Source organism: Schistocerca serialis, chromosome 1 (genome assembly GCF_023864345.2).
Source record: "Schistocerca serialis cubense isolate TAMUIC-IGC-003099 chromosome 1, iqSchSeri2.2, whole genome shotgun sequence".
In the NCBI taxonomy this organism is placed as follows: Eukaryota; Metazoa; Arthropoda; class Insecta; order Orthoptera; family Acrididae; genus Schistocerca; species Schistocerca serialis.
Genome location: NC_064638.1, coordinates 868,044,803 through 868,069,242, shown reverse-complemented (window position 1 = coordinate 868,069,242; position 24,440 = coordinate 868,044,803). Strand labels below are relative to the sequence as shown.

Genomic DNA, 24,440 nt, shown 5'->3' with positions numbered 1-24,440 from the left:
CGACGGCGGCCAACAGAACCAATGCCGCCAAGTATACACCCATATGCTGCGACCGAAGAAACGGAGGCGCCTGCGTCCCACCCAACTCCTACAACATCGACGCCTGCTGACGCCGTGTCGGACGCTCCCTCAACATTCATCGTTTCTACGACGGCTTTTGTGCCGGAACTTCGGGAATCTCTCCTGTCTTCCGATAATGAAGCAAGCAGCGATCACCAAAGAAGCTCAAGCAGCGGTGTTGCACGACCTCTGACCGGGACGCCTCACATTCCATCTGTGATTCAGTGACCGATAGCCCTGATGACACCTTGGTGACATCTGAAGACGATGAGGACTGCGATGTTACTTCGAGACGGTCAAGCAGTGACAAGAGCGAAGCCTACCACCATAGGCAGTGCTTGCGATGGATAGTATGGACAAATCTGAGGCGCCGACGACATCGGCATGGAGCGACCTCGTCGAGGAAGCATCGGACCCCGCGCGCGTGCCTGCGCTAGCAGCTGTGGATTCCAGGGACACCCTGCGAGCGGCGCTGTCGGCTGACCCTTCTGTTGGCTATCGGCGAGATTCCTCCACATGGCGGGCCACAGCTTCAATCGTAACAACATAATACCTTCACCTTCTGCGGGAAATGATTTGGCCTTCCGACATTGACGTCACGCTGCTCCACGAGATGCATTTCGCCGCCCTGCCGGATGTGGCCGATTACACCTCTTACGCCTCTCCTGGTGACGACCTTGGACGCAGAGTGGCGTTCGTGAGGGCGTATCAGTTGAAGACGTCATGTACCTGCCATTTGCGAGTGATATGGCATTTGCCATTATGGGCACTCCCATTGTACACTACTGGCCATTAAAATTGCTGCACCACGAAGATGACGTGCTACAGACGCGAAATTTAACCGACAGGAAGAAGAAGCCGTGATATGCAAATGATTAGCTTTTCAGAGCATTCACACAAGGTTGGCGCCGGTGGCGACACCTACAACGTGCTGACATGAGGAAAGTCTCCAACCGATTTCTCATACACAAACAGCAGTTGACCGGCGTTGCCTGGTGAAACGTTGTTGTAATGCGTCGTGTAAGTAGGAGAAATGCGTACCATCACGTTTCCGACTATGATGAAGTTCGGATTCTAGCCTATCGCGATTGCGGTTTATCGTATCGCGACATTGCTGCTCGCGTTGGTCGAGATCCAATGACTGTTAGCAGAATATGGAATCGTTGGGTTCAGGAAGATAATACGGAACGCCGTGCTGGATCCCAACGGCCTCGTATCACTAGATGTTGAGATGACAGGGATTTTATCCACATCGCTGTAAAGGATCGTGCAGCCACGTCTCGATCCCTGTGTCAACAGGTGGGGACGTTTGCAAGACAACAACCATCTGCACGAACATTTCGACGACGTTTGCAGCAGCATGGAATATCAGCTCGGAGACCATGGCTGCGGTTACCCTTGACGCTGCATCACAGACAGGAGCGCCTGCAACGGTGTACTCAACGACGAACCTGGGTGCACGAATGGCAAAATGCCATTTTTTTCCCATGAATCCAGGTTCTGTTAACAGCACCATGATGGTCGCATCCGTGTTTGGCGACATCGCGGTGAACGCACATTGGAAGCATGTATTCGTCACCGCCACACTGGCGTATCACTCAGCGTGATGGTATGGGGTGCCATTGGTTAAATGTCTCGGTCACCTCTTGTTCGCATTGACGGCACTTTGAACAGTGGAGGTTACATTTCAGATGTGTTACGACCGATGGCTCTACCCTTCATTCGATCCCTGCGAAACCCTACATTTCAGCAGGATAATGCACGACCGCATGTTGCAGCTCCTGTACGGGCCTTTCTGGATACAGGAAATGTTCGACTGCTGCCCTGGCCAGCACATTCCCAGATCTCTCACCAATTGAAAACGTCTGGTCAATGGTGGCCGAGCAATGGCTCGTCACAATACGCCAGTCACTACCCTTGATGAACTGTGGTATTGTGTTGAAGCTGCATGAGCAGCTGTACCTGTACACGCCATCCAAGCTCTGTTTGATACAATGTCCAGGCGCATCAAGGCCGTTATTACGACCAGAGGTGGTTGTTCTGGGTACTGATTTCTCAGGATCTATGCACCCAAATTGCGTGAAAATGTAATCACATGTCAGTTCTAGTACAATATATTTGTCGAATGAATACCCGTTTATCATCTGCATTTCTTCTTGGTGTAGCAATTTTAATGGCCAGTAGTGTATATACGTATGCCCTGTCCGGCTCTGGCCATAGAAGGGACAGAGCTAAATTTTACTCTGAGAAGACCACTCCGCCCTTTCTTGGCCGCTATGAACTTTGCTTGGCGGTGACTTCAGTTGTGTTTTACATTGTAACGGCCAACAACAACACGTCAACTCCTGCCAGGGAAAGCGTTTTGTCGTCCGAGACCTTTCCCTGCGTGACACGTGGGAGATTCGCCATGGTGATGCACAAGACTGTACATATCAGACAGGTCACTCTGCGGGTCACCTCGATTTACGTCTTCCAGGGTCTTATCGATGCTTAGCGTTGCCCCTTGGCGTTCTCAGACAACTGTGCATAGTAGCGCGGGATTAGCCGAGCGGTCAGGGGCGCTGCAGTCATGGACTGTGCGGCTGGTCCCGGCGGAGGTTCGAGTCCTCCCTCGGGCATGGGTGTGTGTGTTTGTGCTTAGGATAATTTAGGTTAAGTAGCATGTAAGCTTAGGGACTGATGACCTTAGCAGTTAAGCCCCATAAGATTTCACACACATCTGAACATTTTTTGAACCACTGTGCATACGTCGGCACCATCCTCCTCGCACAGAAGGTGGTGTGGTGCAGTCGCGTGCCATATAAATTAAACACCACACACCTTACCAATTCTGTCTGCTGGCAGCGTGTAGCGGAGGTTTGGACAGTGTGCGAACGCCGGTGTCCAGTATATATGACAATGATGGCTCGGTGGCTGTACTGCACCAAGCCTGCGATGCGGCGAGTCTTGATGCAGTGTGGTAGGGAAGTGTCTGCACGGAACTGCCATACAGCAGACTTCTGCTTCACTATGCTTCGTGACCTTGATATGCAACCACCCTCTCCAGTTATTAAGTTGAATCACAACAGAATAAAGGCTGACATAATTGCGCTGACCCATCGCAGATTGCAGGCAGTGGTCCTCAGGTCTCACTGTCAAGATATGGCTTGGCAGGGAGACTCCTCAATGCACCAGATTGTGATTGAAAGGAAGCACCACAGGCAACATTTGGTCTTGGAGCTTGTCACTCGTGGGGGGCAACGGGCCACCAACCAGGCTGGTATTGCGGCTGGCTTTGTGAAACATTTTAGCCACATCTACCAGTACAAACAATATGACGTTCATGATTTGGAGGCGTTTTTGACCCACATCACTAGCACTATTTCAGGCATCGAAGTGGAAATGTAATCTACATTTTTGCATAAATACCTCATTAACTAAATATGCATCATGTTCCAAGATTCAGCACAACAAATTTACAATTGCTATTTGCAGCTGTCGATACGCTACTACTACTGACTCATTGAGAGGTGATTACTAGGTTAACAGACTGCAGTAAAAATCTGTAGTCTGGTCACAAGGTTTATGGGTAATACTTGAAACATCAATCGTTATTAATAAAACATGAAATAGAAATACCAGGAATGGAGAAAAGTGATACTATAGAGAGCTTAAAAAATTTAAAAATTTTATTACAGAATTTTTAAAAATGAGTATATCTCAAATAACACTAAACAATAAATTTGAAGTGAAAGAGTGTGAATTGCATGATTTTCAGTCAGTTATTTTTATTCCAATACAAAATGATACAAAATCATCATCTTCATAAATATTTAGCTCTAGTTTTTTAAATAATGTAATCTACATTTTTGCATAAATACCTCACTAACTAAATATGCATTCATGTTCCAAGATTCAGCACAACAAATTTTAAGTGAATAATTACTTGATTTATGTTATCTGTTATTCATTGATAAATTTCAGTGCCATTCTCAAAGCACAAACGTATAATATTAAGAAAAAAATGAAGATAATATTACATGAATGAAAATACTTTGTAAGTCTACTTTGTACCAGAACTATGTAAAGCAGAAAAGGAAATATACAAATGAACTGGTCACAAATGTATATAAAGGATTACAAATGTTAAATATCCATATGTACAGTATATACAAATACATATTTTGTTCAGAGATAAATTCAGAAGATGACCGTTTTCGTTTGGCTTGACATTTATACAAATACTTTGGAACATCCCTTATGACAATCCAGCAGTAATCTGCTAAAATAATAGAGCTCCACTTTCTGGCATACTTTTCAAATCTGGCAATATATTGATGAAATCGCTCCCCATGTTCATCACTTACTGCACCTGAATCTTTGGGGAAGAAGTCAAAATGACTATGTAAGAAATGCATTGTCAATGACATGTTGCAACCAAGTTTTTCATAAGATGACAACATGTTATCTACAATCACCTTGTAATTTATTTCTCGTTTGGTCCCGAAGAACTGTAAACATACTGTCTTAAAAACATTCCCATGTGTGCTTCTCATCACCTTGTATGATACCATCAAAAGTATGGTCTCTAAAAAGCCCTCGAATCTGTGGGCCTACAAAGGTGGCGTCCTTTACTGTGGCGTCACTTAAGTAAGGGAATTTTTGCCTTAAGAACTTAAATGTGTCACCATCTTTGTTCAGTCCCTTAACAAAGCTTTTCATGAGACCCAATTTGATGTGCAAGGGTGGGAGCAGATTCTTTTTAGGGTCTACTAGAGGTTCACTCTTAATGTTCTTTACACCTGGTTGAAGAGATTTTCTGGTGGGCTATTCATGTTTACTGTAATGAGATGCACGAGCTCTGTTACCCCTTCACAGAGAGAGCAGCAACATTTAGTATACCCTAACTGCATACCTAATAGCAGTGCAACCACTTTCAAGTCAACACAAATCTGCCATTGAGATTCATTATACTTGATGGTTTCTAGTAAAATTTTCAAGTTTTGGTATGACTTTTTCATATGCACACTATGCCTAACAGGAATAGAAGGAAGTTCATTACGAATATGTAAAAGCACCGCTTTTAAGCACAACTTTGACGAATCAATAAAGAGTCTCCACTCATCAGGGTTGAAATTAATTCTGAGAGCCTTCATAAGACCATTTATGTCTACACATGCCACAAGACTATCTTGAATGTTAAAAAAGGAGTGAATTGTAGCTCTCTTTTGCGGTAGAATGAAACATTTACATTGCTTTCCAGAAAATTGTGCTGCTGCAATCTTGATGCTAAAATCTCAACCTTAGCTTTACAGAGCTCCAAATCTCTAATGAGATCACTTAACTCATTTTGAGACAATTTTTGTGGACCATCAGTGGATGATATATTTCGAAGAGACTCTGGATCTTGTGATGTACGTCGTTCAGGACATTCAGAACCCCATCAGAAGTAATCTCGTGCTCTGTCGATAGTTACGGTATTGGCAATCCTTCCCTGTGTAAAAACTAGACGTATGGCAGATGGAATGTTAGGATAGATCACTGTCCGCTTCTTCTTCTTAGATATTCCCTGCTTGATAGGAGAAACCATACAAATGTAGCAGTCACTGACATGGTTAATTGGCTCACGGCAGATCATGGGCACTGCAAAGAGCGTTGAACTTCCTTTCCCATGCATCCAATTCCTGAGGTTACTGGCAAAAGTGTTGCAGTCACATGTGGAGCCCAGGGTCTATCCTGATAACCTATTTTTCACCCAAAATAACGACTGTAAGCTTTTTTTATCAAATGAGTTATTTACTGCTTTTGTGAAGCAAATGTCACTTCCCCACACTCACAGCAAAATGTGTCAGCACTGTTAACACAAACTCATGGCATTTTTGTTCACTTCAGTAGCAGTCAACTTGAACAACTGGTAGTTAATCTGAAAACAAATGTGCAAAAATTATTACATGCACTAATAAAGTCACTGGAGTTGAGGGAGACAAAAAGATCACTAAAATTGGTATCAAAATGTTCATATCCAAAAATTTGCATCCAAGTAAAACCAGGGACAATAATACAATCCATTGCTACTAGTTATTATGACTTTGACAAACCATTATAATATTTGATTTTAAACTTAACATAAAAATCCATATATAATTATCTCACCATAATAGAAGAGTGTAAATGGAAACTAAAGCTAATTTTAAATTGTCTTTGTGATATTCACGATCAGCACATTGGAATTGATAGGAAATGGCTATTTTCATTCGATTCACATTTTCATTGTTGCACAGTGATAATATACAACCTTAAAATTTGATAAAAATATAAACTATTTAATACTTGACTGCAATTTTACTAAGTGCAGTTTAGGTTCAGCATTTAATCACTACATTGTAGTTTGCCTACTTCAGGGCAACCTTGATTGATTTATAGCTCCCTCCTACTCCCCTTAAGCTATTGTTATGCTAATTGATTTCTGACCCCCTACAGGTTGATTTATGACCCCATAGGGATAATCCATTCTTCTGAGAAATCTTCAACCTGGGGATAATCCATTCTTCTGAGAAATCTTCAACCTTCTCCCCTCAACCTTGCCCTCCCTCAGCCCTCTGTAAAATCCCCAAACCTCTCATTCGCCGATACAAGCACACTTTTCATATCAAATTCCTTGACAAATTAATTAAATTGATAAATTAATTATCCCCTCACCCTCTGAGAAATCCCCAAGTACTCCCCTCCCCTACACCACTCCACCCCTCCCCTACCCCACTCCACCTCTCCCCTCCCCATATCGAACCTGGTGGGAGAAAGACTCAACCTCTGCTGGAAAGGAAGGATCTCACAATACGAAATTGAAATCAAAGTCAATTACACAACAGAGGATATATTGTTTATTTATAAAATTCAATTTGCAGGGGAGGGATCTCTCTTTCGATTGGTGGGAAAGGCTCACATTCAGTAACTACATGTCCTAATTACATAATTACACTGCAGTGGATCCACCTAAGAGATCTATCCTGATCGTATCCCAAACCTATCCTGTTCTATGTTAAACAATTTGTGTTAGGTTAGCCAATGTGTGCACTACCGTTTATTTACGTAATTTATGGGATACAAAGCAGAGTACAGGATATAGTTCATTTATTTAAATAATTTGTCAGGAAATTGACTGCAGTGTATGGAATAATGTTTATTTAAAAACTTTGTGGTTGCTAGGCATTATGGAATATTAAACAAGTGAGATGCTTTTTTGTTCTGATCATGTAAGGAATACTGTCGTGATACACTCACCACAAGTAATTACGCTGTCACAGATAGCGCTAAACATATCTGGTGGAGCAATCATATCAGACTGCCAGGCCGATCACATCACACCATGCATGCCACTGGCCAGGGACCACTGCAACTGCTGGACACCGCTAATCCTCCGAAAATAAAGCATCAGGAAGCAGCATGACTTTGAAATTTTATACCAGACTCACTTCCTGAATCTATATATCCCCCCCCCCTCTCTCTCTCTCTCTCTCTCTCTGTCTCAAGTGGTTACTTCCTGTTTATGTGAACCAATGTCTGCAAAAACACATAGACAAAAATGCCGTCCCAAACTGTCTTCGATTCCATCCCCCTCCCTTCCCCCCTCCCTCATAGCTAATGCAGACAAGGCGCTGGTAGTCGGTATATCCCTTCGTTCTCACACTTCTACTGCTGTAGAAACCTGTAGCAGATGGAACTAAGACATTCGACAAGGAGTAGGTAGCGTCTGTCAAGTGCCATACTAACCCCTCCTTTGTCCTGAACAAAGCAGCAGATATCTGGCAAATCCCCAGCCTTTCAGAAAATGCAAGGCTGTGGACGTCTTGGAAATATTCCCTCACTCTATCAGCTTGAGTGACTAATTAATTAACTTGATACTCTCTGTGTGGGATGGTTTTCCCTGCCTTTCTATAGGTGGATAAAAGGGCTGGAATATTTGGTGGGATTTGATTCTGCAACTGCTTGGTTTCCAAACCCTACTCTTCCCTCTTCGATACTTTATTTCCCTTGCCTCCTATTGGTGGACACTGGCACAGTTAGCTCATTTGGTAGGAAGTCCATATGCTGGAGGTAGCTGAAAATTACAAGTTTCAAAACAGTTGCATGCTATTGTCCTTAAACAATCTGCGGAGGGGTTGGACTGTTGTGTGTTCATGCAACACCACTACATGCAAAAATAAATTGATTATTCGGGTATTTGATGTTGCAATTGGGTTTTTAAAGCACTGTGTGATCCCTAAGTTGGTCTCACGGCTACACCAGGACAAAGATGGGAGGAAGAGGAAGGGTCTACCACATGACAGTACAGTAACAACAACGAATACAACTTCCACCTTTCCAATGTAAAACAGAGTCCACTGGACTGTATTCAGAAGCAGTAAAAATCACACACTTAAACCACATTCCATTCCATAGTTGTAGTCGCCACGGTTAGACGTCAGAGATCACTGAAAGACCCATACATCCCAAGTGCTTATGTTCCAATGTCCACACGCAGCACCCTAGGCCAGAGGTCGTGTATTGCTAGTTAATTCCTTCTGAACATACACACACTCACAATCTTGATCCACACACTGGCTGTCAATAGGTGGGTAGCTGTGCACGTGCCATCTGGGAGAGAGCTGCACCAGCTCCAGCCATGCTGGTAGCTGCATGTCCAACACCTGGCATCCACACACTCACTGTACCAAACGCTCAGAGGTCAGAGGGGCTGTCACCAAGCAATCAACCGAACAATTTACATCAAGGGAATAACCACCCAGTGCAAACATCTATCATATTGAATCTTCTCAAATATCCAAGTAAAATTCAGAGAATAATCACAACACACACGACCACGAGGGTTGCCAAACACATGCTGAGTATTAGTTCACTATTCAACAACCCAGAGGATGCTGTGACGGCCACCACTGGGACTTGTCCCATACGGTTGTGGACAAGAGCCGACTACTTGGCCAGCAGGAATATTTCTTTGTACTTGCTGCTCGTGACAAACATAAGCCAGAAATGTCCATTCGTTTGGTCACTGGACACCTCCGCCATGCACCTGTATGTGAAACGTCCTCTTAGAAAAATTAATGAATTACTGTGCTGGTAAACCCCTTACGTTATTTGATTTTCAAACAGCTGAGCAAAACTGAACGTACTCAGACATTTCTCTCTTTACTTATTCTGATCATCACTAAACTGACACACAATATTTTTAGCGCAACGCAATCTGACTTTCAATAATCCCTACAAAAGAATGGCCCTGACTAACAATAACCTATACCTTTCATGAATCACTTAGGCTACCTCACAAAAATCTTCATTACTCGAACTACTGTAATACAGCGAGCCCCAATGCTGCCAGCTAAATAAAAGATTCTAACTACTGAAGGCACTAACTACTGATAGGCACAGTTAACAAATGAATGATTTTGATAGAGAACAAACAATGTATTTACCTTAATAGTGTTCAAAAGTCATAATATATGTATCAGTTCAAGACATCCAGTCTTACAAATTTACTCTCTCTGATGGACACACATCCAGATCATCCACTCTCAAAACACCATCTCACTCCCCACATCCACCACTGCTGGCGGTTCACGTCCATCTGCGCAACACTACGAGCTGTTCACATCCAGCTGCCCAACACTACAATACAGAATATTTCAACAATGCCAACCAGCCACAGACTGCACACAGTATAGCCAGTGATTTTCATACAGAGCGCTACGTGGCATTACCAACATAAAAACCTAAACAGCCTACTTACATACGGCAGGTAGTAATTCCTACAGACCATGTTTTACAATGATAGAAATTCTTCTACGGAATAGAAGGAGTTGTCAAGATGAAACTTTTTCAGTTTGTTTTCGAATTTTACTTTCCTGTCTGTCAGTGATTTTAAATCATTGCGTAAGTGATCACAAAGTTTTGATGCAGCTTTGTGCACCCCTTTTGGAGCTAAAGACAATCTCAACGTAGACCAATGAATGTCATTTTTCCTTCTGATATTGTAATTATGTACATCATTGTTCCTTTGAACTGTAGTGGATTATTTACAACAAACTTCACGAGGGAATAAATATACTGTGAATCAATAGTCAGAATGACCAACTACTTAAACATATGTCTGCAAGATGATCGCGGATGAGCGCCACATATTATTCTTACAGCATATATTCGAGCAATGAAGACTTTCTTTCTAAAATATGAGTTACCTCAGAACATTATCCCATTATGACACTACTGACATATGCAAAATATGTAATTTACTGGGTTTGTCTCTCCCCAAGATTTGCAATGATTCTAAGTGCAAATGTGGCTGAACGAAGTTGTTTTAGGAGTTCCAAAAAGCGCTTTTTCCAGTTTATGTTGACATCAGTAAGGATACCTAAGAATCTTGATAATTCTACCGTATTTATTATTTCATTGTCATGTGTTACCATTGGCATATTACCGGTAGATATACAGAACTGAATACGTTACGTCTTTTTAAATTTGAGGGTGAGACCATTCGCAGAAAACCAGTCAGTGATACTTTTAAGGACACTGTTCACCGTTTCTTCACAGGATAAGTGCCACGTGAGTGGAGGAAGGACGCAACCTAGCGAGGCGGCTGTACTCGTCGGCAGAGCCGGGTTGTGCCTGCGAGCGTCTCGGCGCGTCGGCATGAGCTCCAGAGCGTCGGCGCAGGCGGTGGTGGGGGCGGCGGGGGCGGTGAGCGCGCAGCTGGGCGGCGGCGCGCGGCCCTTCGCGCAGATCCCGGGGCCGCGCGCGCTGCCGCTCGTCGGAAACGCCTGGCGCTTCCTGCCGCTCGTCGGTAAGCCGCGGCAGCTACAGGCAGCCCACCCACTCCAGTCCTGAGTCGTCCTATCACGGGACGAGGCTCGGTAGCTTGGCACCCGGTGCAGAGTTTTAACTTGTCACCTCCCCCCTTACCCCCACTAATCCCACACAAACATCAAATAATTTTTTTGGGTGGAGCAACTTTCAGACACAAGTGCTTGAGTCAGCAAAGTATAATGTTAACAATTTTATAAACCTTTTTAAGAATCGAAACAAGTAAATACGAGGTTTCTTGCAAACGAGGTGCGACAAAGTAATGAGACTGATGTGAAGAAAAAAAAAGGTTGCTTACCGTTTTACTCAAGTTTAGTGTTGTCTCCTTCAAAGCAGTTCCTTTCTGATTGCACACACTTTTTCCAGCGATTCTGCCATTGATGGTAACATTTCTGGAACTCATCTTCAGTAATATTCTGCAAAACCCTCGTCACAGCTTTTCGGACATCTTGTGTTGTTTGAAAATGGTGTCCCTTGACCGCCGTTTTGACTCTTGGACGTAGAAATGGCGAATATGGTGGCTGTGGTAGTACTGAAATTTGTTTTGAGGTTAAAAATTGCTACACTGACAGAGCAGTTTTGGTTTGGTTGGTTGGTTGGTTTGGGGAAGGAGACCAGACAGCGCGGTCATCGGTCTCATCGGAATAGGGAAGGATGGGGAAGGAAGTCGGCCGTGCCCTTTCAGAGGAACCATCCCGGCATTTGCCTGGAGTGATTTAGGGAAATCACGGAAAACCTAAATCAGGATGGCCGGACGCGGGATTGAACCGTCGTCCTTCCGAATGCGAGTCCAGTGTCTAACCACTGCGCCACCTCGCTCGGTGCAGTTTTGGATGGCGCATTATCGTGATGCAGAATCCAATTATCAGCAATTTTGGCACACACACGAAGAACTCTTTTACGAAGTCTTCCTAAAATTTCTTTGTAGTAACATTGGTTAGCTGTTTGTCCAGGAGGCACCCACTCTTTATGAACAATTCCCTTGGAATCAAAGAAGCACACAAGCATGCATTTCACTTTTAACTTTGACACACTAGCTTTTTTTGGTCTGGGTGATCCCTCTGAGCAGCATTGCGAACTTTGGCGTTTTGTCACTGGATCGTACTGGAAAAACCAACTTTCATCACAATTATGGATTGATTTCCGTTTGCTCTAACATCTCGGCTGCCACATTTTTCCGTGTTTCTCGCTGTTGTGGAGTGAGATTTTTGGGGACCATTTTTGCTCAAATCTTTCTCATACCAAGATCTTTGGTTATTATTAGACGAACCGTTTCTCGATTGATGTTCAGTTCTTCTGCAATCATTTTCGCGGATAATCTTCGATCAGATCTTACGAGTTCAAGCACCCTGGCCAAGTTGCCATTCGTCTGTGAGGTTAATGGTCGTCCACTGCGGTCTTCATTTTCAACATTTGTTCTGCCTTCACTAAACATTTTATGCCAACGAAAAACACGAGCTCTTGACATAACCTCCTCTCCAAAAGCTTTCTGAAGTTTACTGTAAGTTGTCGCGTTTTCACCCAATTTAACGCAAAAAGAAATGGAATACCGTTGCGCAATATTATGCGGTTCCATTTCCGTGATGGAAACACGCACAACTCACGACTGGGCAGTTGCATCAATGTGTCGCTTGGACTAGAAGCAGCTTATAGGCCAAGGTCAAAGATATTGTGCCTATGCAACCCTGCAAGGTTGCCACATCTTGCAAAGAAAATCTGTCTCAATACTTTATTGACGCATCTTGTAAGTCATGGCAACTGCAGTATATCCTGCAATGTTGTGACAACATGGGAATTCCACAATGTGCATTGAACCAATGTGTGGAACACACACAGGATTCCAGTACAGGACGTCAAGGCAAAGGTTGCAATAAAACACACACATTGGACTCTGTGTAAACTTGTTGTGCCTGAGTACAAATCGAACAAAAATGAATCAAAATCAACTAACGCCCTTGAGAATACTCCCCAAGTGCATCACACAGCATTGCCAGCCACCGGGAAGGCGCTGAATGCCATTGTCATTGCCATCAATGTGTGCCACATGTCGCTGAAATCTCGTGACGATATCCGCCCTGTTTACGAAGCGTCCCCACGCAATGGCTTCTACCGTTGTGCTTTGAGTTCAAATCGCACGGATTGATATTCAGTGATTGGGGTAGGTGGTGGAGAATTTCCTACCCCCACCACTGTACACAGTTGTTGATGACGCCTGTGGCGAGGGCTGTAGTGTTATTGTGGAGTATGATTGCATTATCCAGCAGTGGCGAACGTTTTTGCTGAAGTGTACATGTAAGATGGTTCAGCAGAAAGTTGTGCTAGTATTGGACATTGACAGCGTGGCTGTCCCTAACAGGGTGACACTCCAGAAACTCGTGGCTGTCATATGCCAGAATGAGTATGACTTCCACAGGTGATACTCTTGTTTCCCACAACTGCTCATAGTTCCACATGACACTGAGTAGCATTTCTAACAGCGAGAAAGGCAATTTTCACGTATGCTCGCTGTTCCACTCTGCTTACATCCATTTCGTAGTACGGCCAAGCTCACACTGAATGTTTCAGGCGCTGGTACCGAGCCATCCTCGTATGTGGTCGCAATCTGTTGGTTGACTTCGGTACTATTTGACGCGGGCTTTCGAATTTAATTACTGCGATTACGATACACCATAGTTGTCACGACAAACAGTATGTAAAGATCGGCCTAAAACGCATATTTATACATAACACAGTTTAGTTGGTTATTAAGAAGCTTTACAGATAACCAAAGATCTTCTTTGTGATTTTAACACTTAGCTGAGAACCGCTTCCTCTGAACTTTTTCTGCTGCAAATCTTAAAGTTGCGTCATGCAAATCAATACTTTTGGCTATACTATTTCCGATTGACAAAACTGACAGAGTGGACCTAAGATAATTCTTGATTAGTTTGAGTTTAAAAAAATTCTAATCAGATGACGCTAACGAAACACATAAAATTAAGAAAAATCTTACCACCAAAATGAACAAATCTGGAAAATTCATACAGAACACAAACTGTAAAAATCTTAAAAATCTCGAAACAAGAGGCTCTTCTTTTGGAACTATGTCCCTTATGACTGAAACTTTTGCAAGAAATCTCAGTGTAACTGTCAACTACAGTTTGTACAATATGAGCTTTTAACGACACATTTTACATCAAGAAAACGAAATCCCTAAAAACCATCCTTGACACTACGAGAAGAAAAACTGAATTACAAAGAAACATTCGTAAGTAATTCCATTTACTTATGTACAGATTGATAACTATTTTATACGATCTTCTGCAGCCTATATGTTGTGGTAGAAAACTCTCTCATGTCGGACCACGCACGGTAACTCACGAACACTCGCGTTGGGTCAGATGTCTAGTAATGGAAGTTTTAAGTGAAACCATAATACCAGCAATGATTCAAATTACACTATTTCAGACATGTTGACAATACAAGAAAATACACTGCAGAAGGAAGTTTCAGAATAGGCAAAAGAAAAATCTCTCCGGGCATTTTCATGTGACGCGAATACTCTTCTCTTTGCATTAAATAATTAAAAAACGTAAAATAGTTTTGAAAAGAGCACCGAATCCAAGATTGTTCTATTGCAATTACATAATTTTACAAGCGAAACAGCTGTGTCTTTGTTGTAAACTCATACGACCGGCTAGATAACCTGAAGAACATATAATTTAACGTACTAATGTCGATAGATACTCGTATATTCTGCCACACATGTTGTGCAAAAACCCTTTTTTAAATCCAGGAGACCCTAAACCGGATATCTCCTTCATTCAGAATCTCATTTCTTTTACGATCGTAGTATCGTCGCAACTAAAAAAAAATCAATGTTCTTTACTTTCCGATCTCAAATTTCCACATTCCTCAAAATACGCTGAGGTGTCAAAAGTCGTGGGATACTTCCTAATAAAGTGTCGGACCTCGTTTTGCCCTGCGTAGTGCAGCAACCGGACGTGGCATCGGTTCAGCAAGTCGTTGGGGGAGAGGGGGTCCTTGCAGAAGTATTGATCTATGCTACTTTTATAGGCATTTGTAACTTCGAAAGTGTTACCGCTGCAGCATTTTGTGCATGAACTGATCTCTCGATTATGTCCGATAAATGTTCGATGAGATTCATGTCGGGCGATTTGGGGGGCCAAATCATTTTCTCGATTTATCCAGAATGGTCTTCAAACGAATTACGAATAATTGTGACCCGGTGACATGGTGCATTGTCATCCATAAGAATTCCAACGTTGTTTGGGAACATCAAGGTCATGAACGACTGAAAATGGTCTCCCACTAGCCGAAAATAACCATCAGTCGGTTCAGTTGGACCAGAAGGCTCAGTCCGTTACATATAAACACAGCCCACATCATTACGGAGCCACCACCATTTAGCACAGCGCCCTGTTGACAACTTGGGTCCATGGCTTCGTGGGGTCTGCACCACACTCGAACCCTACCATCAGCTCCAACCAACTGCAATCGAGACTCATCTGACCAGCCCACGGTTTTCCATTCGTCTGGGGTCCAGCCGATATGGTCACGAGCCCAGGAGAGGCGCTGCAGACGATGTCGTACTGTTAGAAAAGGCACTCTCTTCGGCCGTCTGCTGTCATAGCCAATTAACGCCCAATTTCACCGCACTGTCCTAACGGAGGCCATTGCCTTCTCCTTGGTGAGAGACAGTGCCAGAAATTTGGTATTTTCGACATATTCTTGACACTGAGGATCTCGAAATATTGAATTCCCTAACGATTTTCGAAACTGAATCTCCCATGCTTCTAGCTCCTGCTACTATTCCGTGTTCAGAGTCCGTTAGTTCCCGTCGTGCGGTCATAGACACCTGAGTACAAATGCACTGCCCTTTCATCCCTTGTGTACGACGTACTGCAGCTATCGCATATCGCTATCCCATGACTTTTGTCACCTAAGTGTATACTGAGGCACAGTTGTATTGATATGTATGTGGAAAAATGGCTCTGAGAACTATGGGACTCAACTACTGAGGTCATTAGTCCCCTAGAACTTAGAACTACTTAAACCTAACTAACCTAAGGACATCACAAACATCCATGCCCGAGGCAGGATTCGAACCTGCGACCGTAGCGGTCTTGCGGTTCCAGACTGCAGCGCCTTTAACCGCACGGCCACTTCGGCCGGCATATGTGGAAACCGTCAGTGTCCAGCTTTCCCTCCAGTGATGATAGTTTCGTGAACGGGAAACAGGTATTGTTTCAGCTGGTTGTTTACAATGCTTATTTCAAAAGTATAAGCGACTTTTTGAAAGAAATTTCCGCCATTAAACTGTAAATTGCTTATTCAGTAATTTCACACAATCATGATTTAGGCTTTATAGCCATTCTAAAGTGCAATTTGAATGTCATAAAACGTCGGAGCTGCTTAAATGACAGTAGAAAGTAACATATCAGTGAATTTTGTTATGTTTATGCATCCATTTATATAGATGAAACTTTCTCGAAGACTGCTGTAATTAGCCGAGCGGTCTTGGGCGCTGTAGTCATGGACCGTGCGGCTGTTCCCGGAGGAGCTTCGAGTCCTCCCTTGGGCATGTGTGTGTGTGTGTTTGTCCGTAGGATAATTTAGGTTAAGTAGTGTGTAAGCTTAGGGACTGATGACCTTAGCAATTAAGTCCCATAAGATTTCACACACATTAGAACATTAGAACTGCTGTAATTTCGTTTTAATATTTAACATCTATTCAGAGAATATCTAAAAATTACGTCGACACATGCAAACTTTTGATGTGTTATTGGCTGTATAGTGGCAGTACCAGAAAACATGACATGAGGATGAAGTGCAAGCTCAAATGGTGATTAATTATTAAAGTAAACTGAAGAAATGAACGATAAGCTACACAGCTCATTGTTAGCCCATAAACGCAAGATGCCTTTACCAACTGAACACAGAAACAGCACGCTTTTTTGTCGCAAGGGTATAACAATCACATTGCTCTACAACCAGCTTTCTTTCGACACAGTTCGTATGTTTTATCATGGTGGAGCTGCAATAAACAAGAATACAATGATCTTGTTTGCACTGGACTATGTTTTCGTCTGAAGGGTGGATTATAGCGTGCAACTTACTCCAGATATCACTCCTCCTGTAATGGAACACATATGCCAATTTGTACTTTGTATCAGTTAATTTTTGTGTTACATTCTCCACAGTCTCAGAAAACATAGATTCATTAAAGGCCACCTGATCCCGACAATCGGTTATTTCACCATGTCAGCGCTACTTTACAACACCAATTCGTGTGCTCATATTCTATGTTAACATAATCACGACTAGCCTTCCGCATACTTCAGTAAGAGAGAACGAGTCGACGATTATGATGCGAGCGCAGAGCCACAGATCTGTAGAGGATACCCGTGGTGCTAGCTGTGGCATCTTTGATGGTTCTAGCGCTCTCTCGTTCGCAACGAGGATACTGTTAGCTGCCTTGACGCCACCTTCTAAGCAGGGCTGTATCTCAACTATGTCGTCATAATCACGACACAGTGGACACTCCCATCGCTCAAGACAGCAACAACTGTTCAGTGAGCACTCAGGCACCCTATAGTATATCGACTGGACAACGATTATCCGATCTTAATACTGTAAGAATGTGTCTGGGACTATTTGGACCAGTGGGTGAAGCACTGCAATCAATATCCCTTTCGTAGCTCTGTGGAATCTAGCGACCAACGAACAGCTTCTGCTGTACTCTGATCAGCCAGAACATTATGACCACCGACCTACTATCGATATAAAACCACCCAGGCGATAGCAGCGTCACCTGGACTGGAGTGACTGCTAGTCAGTTGCATGCACGGTGCATGTAGTACCAGTGAGCGTACTGCCCGACTGGAGAATGGAGACGGCGCACGATTTATCTGAGTCTGACTGGGGGCAGGTTGTGATGGCCCAGAGGTTTGGCACGAGCATTTCGAAAACTACACGACTTGTCAGGTGTTCGGGGAGTGCTGTGGTGAGTGTCTTCAACACTTGGCGAAACAAAGGTGAAATCACATCCAGACGTCGTGGGGTTGGGTGCTCACCCGTCATCACAGATGTTGGACGTTGAAGGCTGGGCAGAACGGTAAGGCAGGGCAGATGGCGAACTGTGCAAAACTAACATCAGACTTTAATGCTGGGCAGAGCACAAGTATGTCTGAACACAGTGTTCCGAACACTCCTAATGGTGGGCCTCTGCAACCAACAACCCATGCATGTGTCAATGTTAACACCACAATATCAGCTACTACAACTGAAATATGCACACGACCATCAGCACTGGACACTGACGCGGCAGCCGAGCGTTACATGGTCTGATGAATCCCAACATCTTCTTCATCATATCGATGGGAGGGCACGAATCCGTCATCCTCCAAGGTAACAGTTCTTCAACACTTGTACTGCAGGATAGAGAGAAGTGGGTGATGGCTCCATTATGCTTTGGGGAACATTCATGTGGGCATCCGTGGGACCAGTGGAGCTCGTGCAAGGCACCATGACGGCCAGGGAGCATCGTACACTGGTTGCACACCAAGTCCACCCCTTCATGACAATCATGTTCCCTGATGGCAGTGGCATTTTTCAACAAGGTAATGCGCCATGCCACAATACCGGGAGTATGATGGAATGGTTCGAGGAACACAGTGGCGAGTTCCAGTTGATGTGATGCCTCCTTGACTCGCCAGATCTTAACTCGATCAAACACAGTTGGGGTGTGATTGAATGTGGCATCAGAGCTCATTGCTCCCTCTCCGAATTTACGGGAATTAGGTGACTTGCGTGCGCAGATGTGGTGCCAGCTTCCTCCAATGACCTACCAAAGCCTCATTGCTTTCATGATTGGTGTAAAGAATGGCAGCTAACTCTAAATATAGATAAATGTAAATTAATGCAGATTAACAGGAAAAAGAATCCCGTAATGTTTGAATACTCCATTAGTAGTGTAGCGCTTGACACAGCCACGTCGATTAAATATTTGGGTGTAACATTGCAGAGCGATATGAAGTGGGACAAGCATGTAATGGCAGTTGCAGGGAAGGCGGATAGTCGTCTTCGGTTCATTGGTAGAATTTTTGGAAGATGTGGTTCATCTGTAAAGGAGACCGCTTATAAAACACTAATACGACCTATTCTTGAGTACTGCTCGAGCGTTTGGGATCCCTATCAGGTCGGATTGAGGGAGGACATAGAAGCAATTCAGAGGCGGGCTGCTAGATTTGTTACTGGTCTGTTTGATCATCACGCGAGTGTTACGGAAATGCTTCAGGAACTCGGATGGGAGTCTGTAGAGGAAAGGAGGCGTTCCTTTCCTGAATCGCTACTGAGGAAATTTACAGAACCAGCATTTGAGGCTGACTGCAGTACAATTTTACTGCCGCCAACTTAAATTTAGCGTAAAGACCACAAAGATAAGATAAGAGACATTAGGGCTCGTACAGAGGCATATAGGCAGTCATTTTTCCCTCGTTCTGTTTGAGAGTGGAACAGGGAGAGAAGATGCTAGTTGTGGTACGAGGTACCCTCCGCCACACACCGTATGGTGGATTGCGGAATATGTATGTAGATGTAGATTCCAAGACGCGTTGCCACTTTTATCTGTGACAAAGCTGTACATACCGGCTATTAGGTAGGCGGTTATAACGTTCTTGCTGACTGATCAGTGTGTATGGCACATAAGTAGGAAAATCTGGAGTCTCTTGAACTGAGGCCACTATCCAGACACTGTTGGTATTAGATCTCCGGAGGGTGAGTATTTTTTTGTCCGGTGCGATTCTGTTCCTGACCAGCAAACTCACCTCTAACGAGGTGCGTCGTGGTTGGGGACACGCTGCCAGCTGCCTGACGTGTGGGTGTGCCTGTGCAGGCCAGTACGCGGTGGAGCGGCTGGACGAGGTGATGGTATCGCTGGGCCGGCACGGGCGGCTGGCGCGCTTCTCGGGGCTGGTGGGCCACCCAGACCTGGTCTTCCTGTTCGACGCGCGGCTGGTGGCGCACGTGCTGCGCAGGGAGGACGCCTGCCCCCATCGGCCCGCCATGCCCTCCATACAGCACTACAAGGCGCGCATGCGCAAACACTTCTTCGGAGAGACACCGGGGCTCATCGGAGTGTGAGTACAGCAATATACCATTGCGTCAGCCGACCGACACACTGCGCACGGCACGGCTCCACAAGGAAGCCTGCAGATACGTCTATTTCCTAAAAATACCGTTACCATATTGTGAAACACCAAAACGAGTAAACCCTCAGAGGGATTTATCAACACGTTTTTCGGACAGTTCTAGTCCTGATCTCGTTAAGAGGGTAGGATAAGCTAAACACTGATGACGTCATATTATGTATAGCGGTACTAGAATGCATTTCTTTTGTTTTAAATAAAAAAGTGTGATTGCCATACCTATTATCTTTCGCATGGTCCACATGATCGTTACTAGGCTGGGATGCTTCTTTTGTTTTGTTTTAAATAAGAAATTACGATTGCCGTAAAATAGTGTCTGTGAAGTTTCTATCGAGATTTGGACTGAAACTTCCTGGCAGATTAAAACTGTATGCCGGACCAAGACTCGAACTCGGGACCTTTGCCTTTCATGGGCAAGTGCTCTACCATCTGAGCTAACCAAGCACGACTCACGGCCCATTCTCACAGCTTTACTTCTGCCAGTACCTTGTCTCCTACCTTATAAATTTCACGGTAGCTCTCCTGTGAAAGTCAAAGGACCCGAGTTCGAGTCTCGGTTTGGCACACAGTTTTAATCTGCCTGGAAGTTTCATAACAGCGCACACTCAGCTGCAGAGTGAAAATTTCATTTTGAGAGCTGGACTAATTCCATTAGGAGAGCCGAATGGAAAATTATTAGTTGAATTTTATGTTCTCAAATGGCTATATGTCATATGAAAAGAAACACTGAAAGATATTATACATATCACGTATACTTTCTTTACTTTAGAACCAATGTCTTACGTGAATTTTTCAGTGGAGTGAATCTTGTTTAAAAGTTCTATTTGTTCACACAAATAAAATTTGATACAAATTAAATTTTACCATTGAAATCTCTTATACAGATTCAGTTGTCAATCTATGTTCTCCTTTGCCCGCTGCGTGTGTTTTAAGGAGAACAAACTCTCAAAACAAGCGCTTTGGACTGGCATTGCCAAGGAGAACTGCGCTATTTTAGTTACTTCAGTAAATTGTTCTTCACTACTGCACGACTCAATGTACTTGTACCATTTCTTCTGGCTTCGTTCAGATTGACCATCAGATGTCGCTGTGTATTTTTTCTTTTTAAACTTTGAAAACTGATTAGAACACATTTCGTCATTAACTTCAATATCTTTATCCACCAAAAAATTGAAAGATTCTTCCACATAAGTTTCTGTTGATCTAATCCCATTGTTGTTGTTATTGTTGTTGTTGTTGTGGTCTTCAGTCCTGAGACTGTTTTGATGCAGCTCTCCATGATACTCTATCCTGCGCAAGCCTCTTCATCTCCCAGTACCTACTGCAGGCTACATCCTTCTGAATCTGCTTACTGTATTCATCTCTTGCTCTCCCTCTACGATTTTTACCCTCCACGCTGCCCTCCAGTACTGAATAGGTGATCCCTTGATGTCTCACAAGGGAACCTCCCCATCGCACCCCTCTCAGATTTAGTTATAAGTTGGCACAGTGGATAGGCCTTGATAAACAGAACACAGATCAATTGAGAAAACAGGAAGACGTTGTGTGGAACTGTAATAAAATAAGCAAAATATACAAACTGAGTAGTTTATGGCAAGATATGCAACATCAAGAACACTGGGAACGCAGGAGCGCCGTGGTCTAGTGGTAACGTGAGCAGCTGTGGAACGAACGGTCCTTGGTTCAAATCTTCCATCGAGAGAGAAGTTTAATTTTTTATTATCAGTTTATGTGACAAACTCTTATGCTTTCATCACTTTTTTGGGAGTGATTATCACATCCACAAGAAAACCTAAATCGGGCAAGGTAGAAGAATCTTTTTACCCATTCGCCAAGTATACAAGTTAGGTGGGTCGACAACATATTCCCGTCATGTGACGCACATGCCGTCACCAGTATCGTATAGAATATATCAGATGTGTTTTCCTGTGGAGGAATCGGTTGACCTATGACCTTGCGATCAAATGTTTTCGGTTCCCACTGGAGAGGCAAGTCCTTTCGTCTACTAATCGAACGGTTCTGCGATGCGGTCGCAAAACACAGACACTAAACTTGTCATAGTGAACAGAGACGTCAATGAACGAACGGACAGATAACTATGCAAAAATAAAGAAAGTAAAATTTTCATTCGAGGGAAGACTTGAACCAAGGACCTCTCGTTCTGCAGCTGCTCATGCTACCACGGGACCACGGCGCTCCTCGGCTCCTGATGTCCATAATGTTGCTTATGTCGCCCATGGACTACTCAGTTTGTATATTTTGCTTATTTTTTCACAGTTCCACACAACTTCTTCCTGTTTTCTCAATTGATCTGTGTTCTGTTTATCAAGACCTATCCACTGTGCCAACTTATAACTAAATCTGAGGGGGGTGCGATGGGGAGGTTCCCTTGTCAGAACATGTCCTAACAACTGATCCCTCCTTCTAGTCAAGTTGTGCCACAAACTCCTCTTCTCCCCAATTCTATTCAGTACCTCCTCATTAGTTATGTGATCTACCCATCTAATCTTCAGCATTCCTCTGTAGCACCACATTTCGAAAGCTTCTATTCTCTTCTTGTCCAAACTATTTATCGTCCATGTTTCACTTCCATACATGGCTACACTCCATACAAATACTTTCAGAAACGACTTCCTGACACTTAAATCTATACTCGACGTTAACAAATTTCTCTTTTTCAGAAACGCTTTGCTTGCCATTGACAGTCTACATTTTATATCTTCTCTACTTCGACCATCATCAGTTATTGTGCTCCCCAAATAGCAAAACTCCTTTACTACTTTAAGTGTCTCATTTCCTAATTTAATTCCATCAGTATCACCTGGTTTAATTTGACTACATTCCATTATCCTCGTTTTGCTTTTGTTGATGTTCATCTTATATCCTTCTTTCAAGACACTGTCTATTCCGTTCAACTGCTCTTCCAAGTCCTCTGCTGTCTCCGACAGAATTACAATGTCATCGGCAAACCTAAGAGTTTTTATTTCTTCTCCATGTATTTTAATACCTACGCCGAATTTTTCTTTTGTTTCCTTTACTGCTTGCTCAATATACAGATTGAATAACATCGGGGAGAGGCTACAACCATGTCTCACTCCCTTCCCAACCACTGCTTCCCTTTCATGTCCCTCGACTCTTATAACTGTCATCTGGTTGCTGTACAAACTGTAAATAGCCTTTCGCTCCCTGTATTTTACCCCTGCCACCTTCAAAATTTGAAAGAGAGTATTGCAGTCAACATTGTCAAAAGCTTTCTTTAAGTCTACAAATGCTAGAAACGTGGCTTTGCCTTTCCTATTTTCAAAGATAAGTTGTAGGGTCAGTATTGCCTCACGTGTTCCAACATTTCTACGGAATCCGAGTTGACCTTCCCCGAGGTCGGCTTCTACCAGTTTCTCCATTCGTCAGTAAACAATTCGCGTTAGTATTTTGCAGCTGTGACTTATTAAACTGATGGTTCGGTAATTTTCACATCTGTCAACACCTGCTTTCCTTGGGATTGGAATTATTATATTCTTCTTGAAGTCTGAGGGTATTTCGCCTGTCTCATACACCTTGCTCACTAGATGGTAGAGTTTTGTCAGGACTGGCTCTCCCAAGGCTGTCAGTAGTTCTAATGGAATGTTGTCTACTCCGGGGGCCTTGTTTCGACTCAGGTATTTCAGTGCTCTGTCAAATTCTTCACGCAGTATCGTATCTCCCATTTCATCTTCATCTACATCCTCTTCCATTTCCATAATATTGTCCTCAAGTACATCGCCCTTGTATAAACCCTCTATATACTTCTTCCACCTTTCTGCTTTCCCTTCTTTGCTTAGGACTGGTTGTCCATCGGAGCTCTTGATATTCATACAAGTGCTTCTCTTTTCTCCAAAGGTCTCTTTAATTTTCCTGTGGGCATTATCTGTCTTACCCCTAGTGAGATAAGCCCCTACATCCTTTCATTTGTCCTCTAGCCATCCCTGCTTAGCCATTTTGCATTTCCTGTCGATCTCATTTTTGAGACGTTCTTATTTCTTTTTGCCTGCTTCATGAAGCGGGATCTAATCCCACAAACGAAGTAAAAACCATATAAATTGTTGACAGTACGAGATGAAAATAAAAATTAAAAGATTTTAATTCCCAAAACTAAAAAAATCAGGCATCCTGTGAGGATGAAACTTCTTCCGACTAATTACCCAATTTGGTTCTTAATTGGGACAACGATTTTACGTTCGTTTGAATCTGCCCTGATGAATGATTGAATCTTCAGATCTGGTTATAGCTGAAAGTGAGGCGAGAAAATTAGTCGTAGCTTCAGCCAAACCATAGACTAGTGGTGTTTAGCTGTTTCTCTGG

At 43.4% G+C, this 24,440-nt stretch overlaps 1 protein-coding gene across 1 annotated transcript in view; it reads left to right on the top strand.

Annotated features, from left to right (window-relative positions):
* The first annotated feature begins 403 nt into the window (after positions 1 to 403).
* Positions 404 to 24,440, top strand: part of LOC126441271 (probable cytochrome P450 49a1) — a 133,732-nt gene continuing 109,695 nt past the window's right edge. Inside the window, exons 1-4 of the mRNA XM_050090680.1 lie at positions 404 to 579; positions 5,932 to 6,079; positions 10,783 to 10,873; positions 19,790 to 20,033. Coding sequence (XP_049946637.1) covers positions 404 to 579; positions 5,932 to 6,079; positions 10,783 to 10,873; positions 19,790 to 20,033 — 659 coding nt within the window. The remainder of the gene's footprint in view (positions 580 to 5,931; positions 6,080 to 10,782; positions 10,874 to 19,789; positions 20,034 to 24,440) is intronic.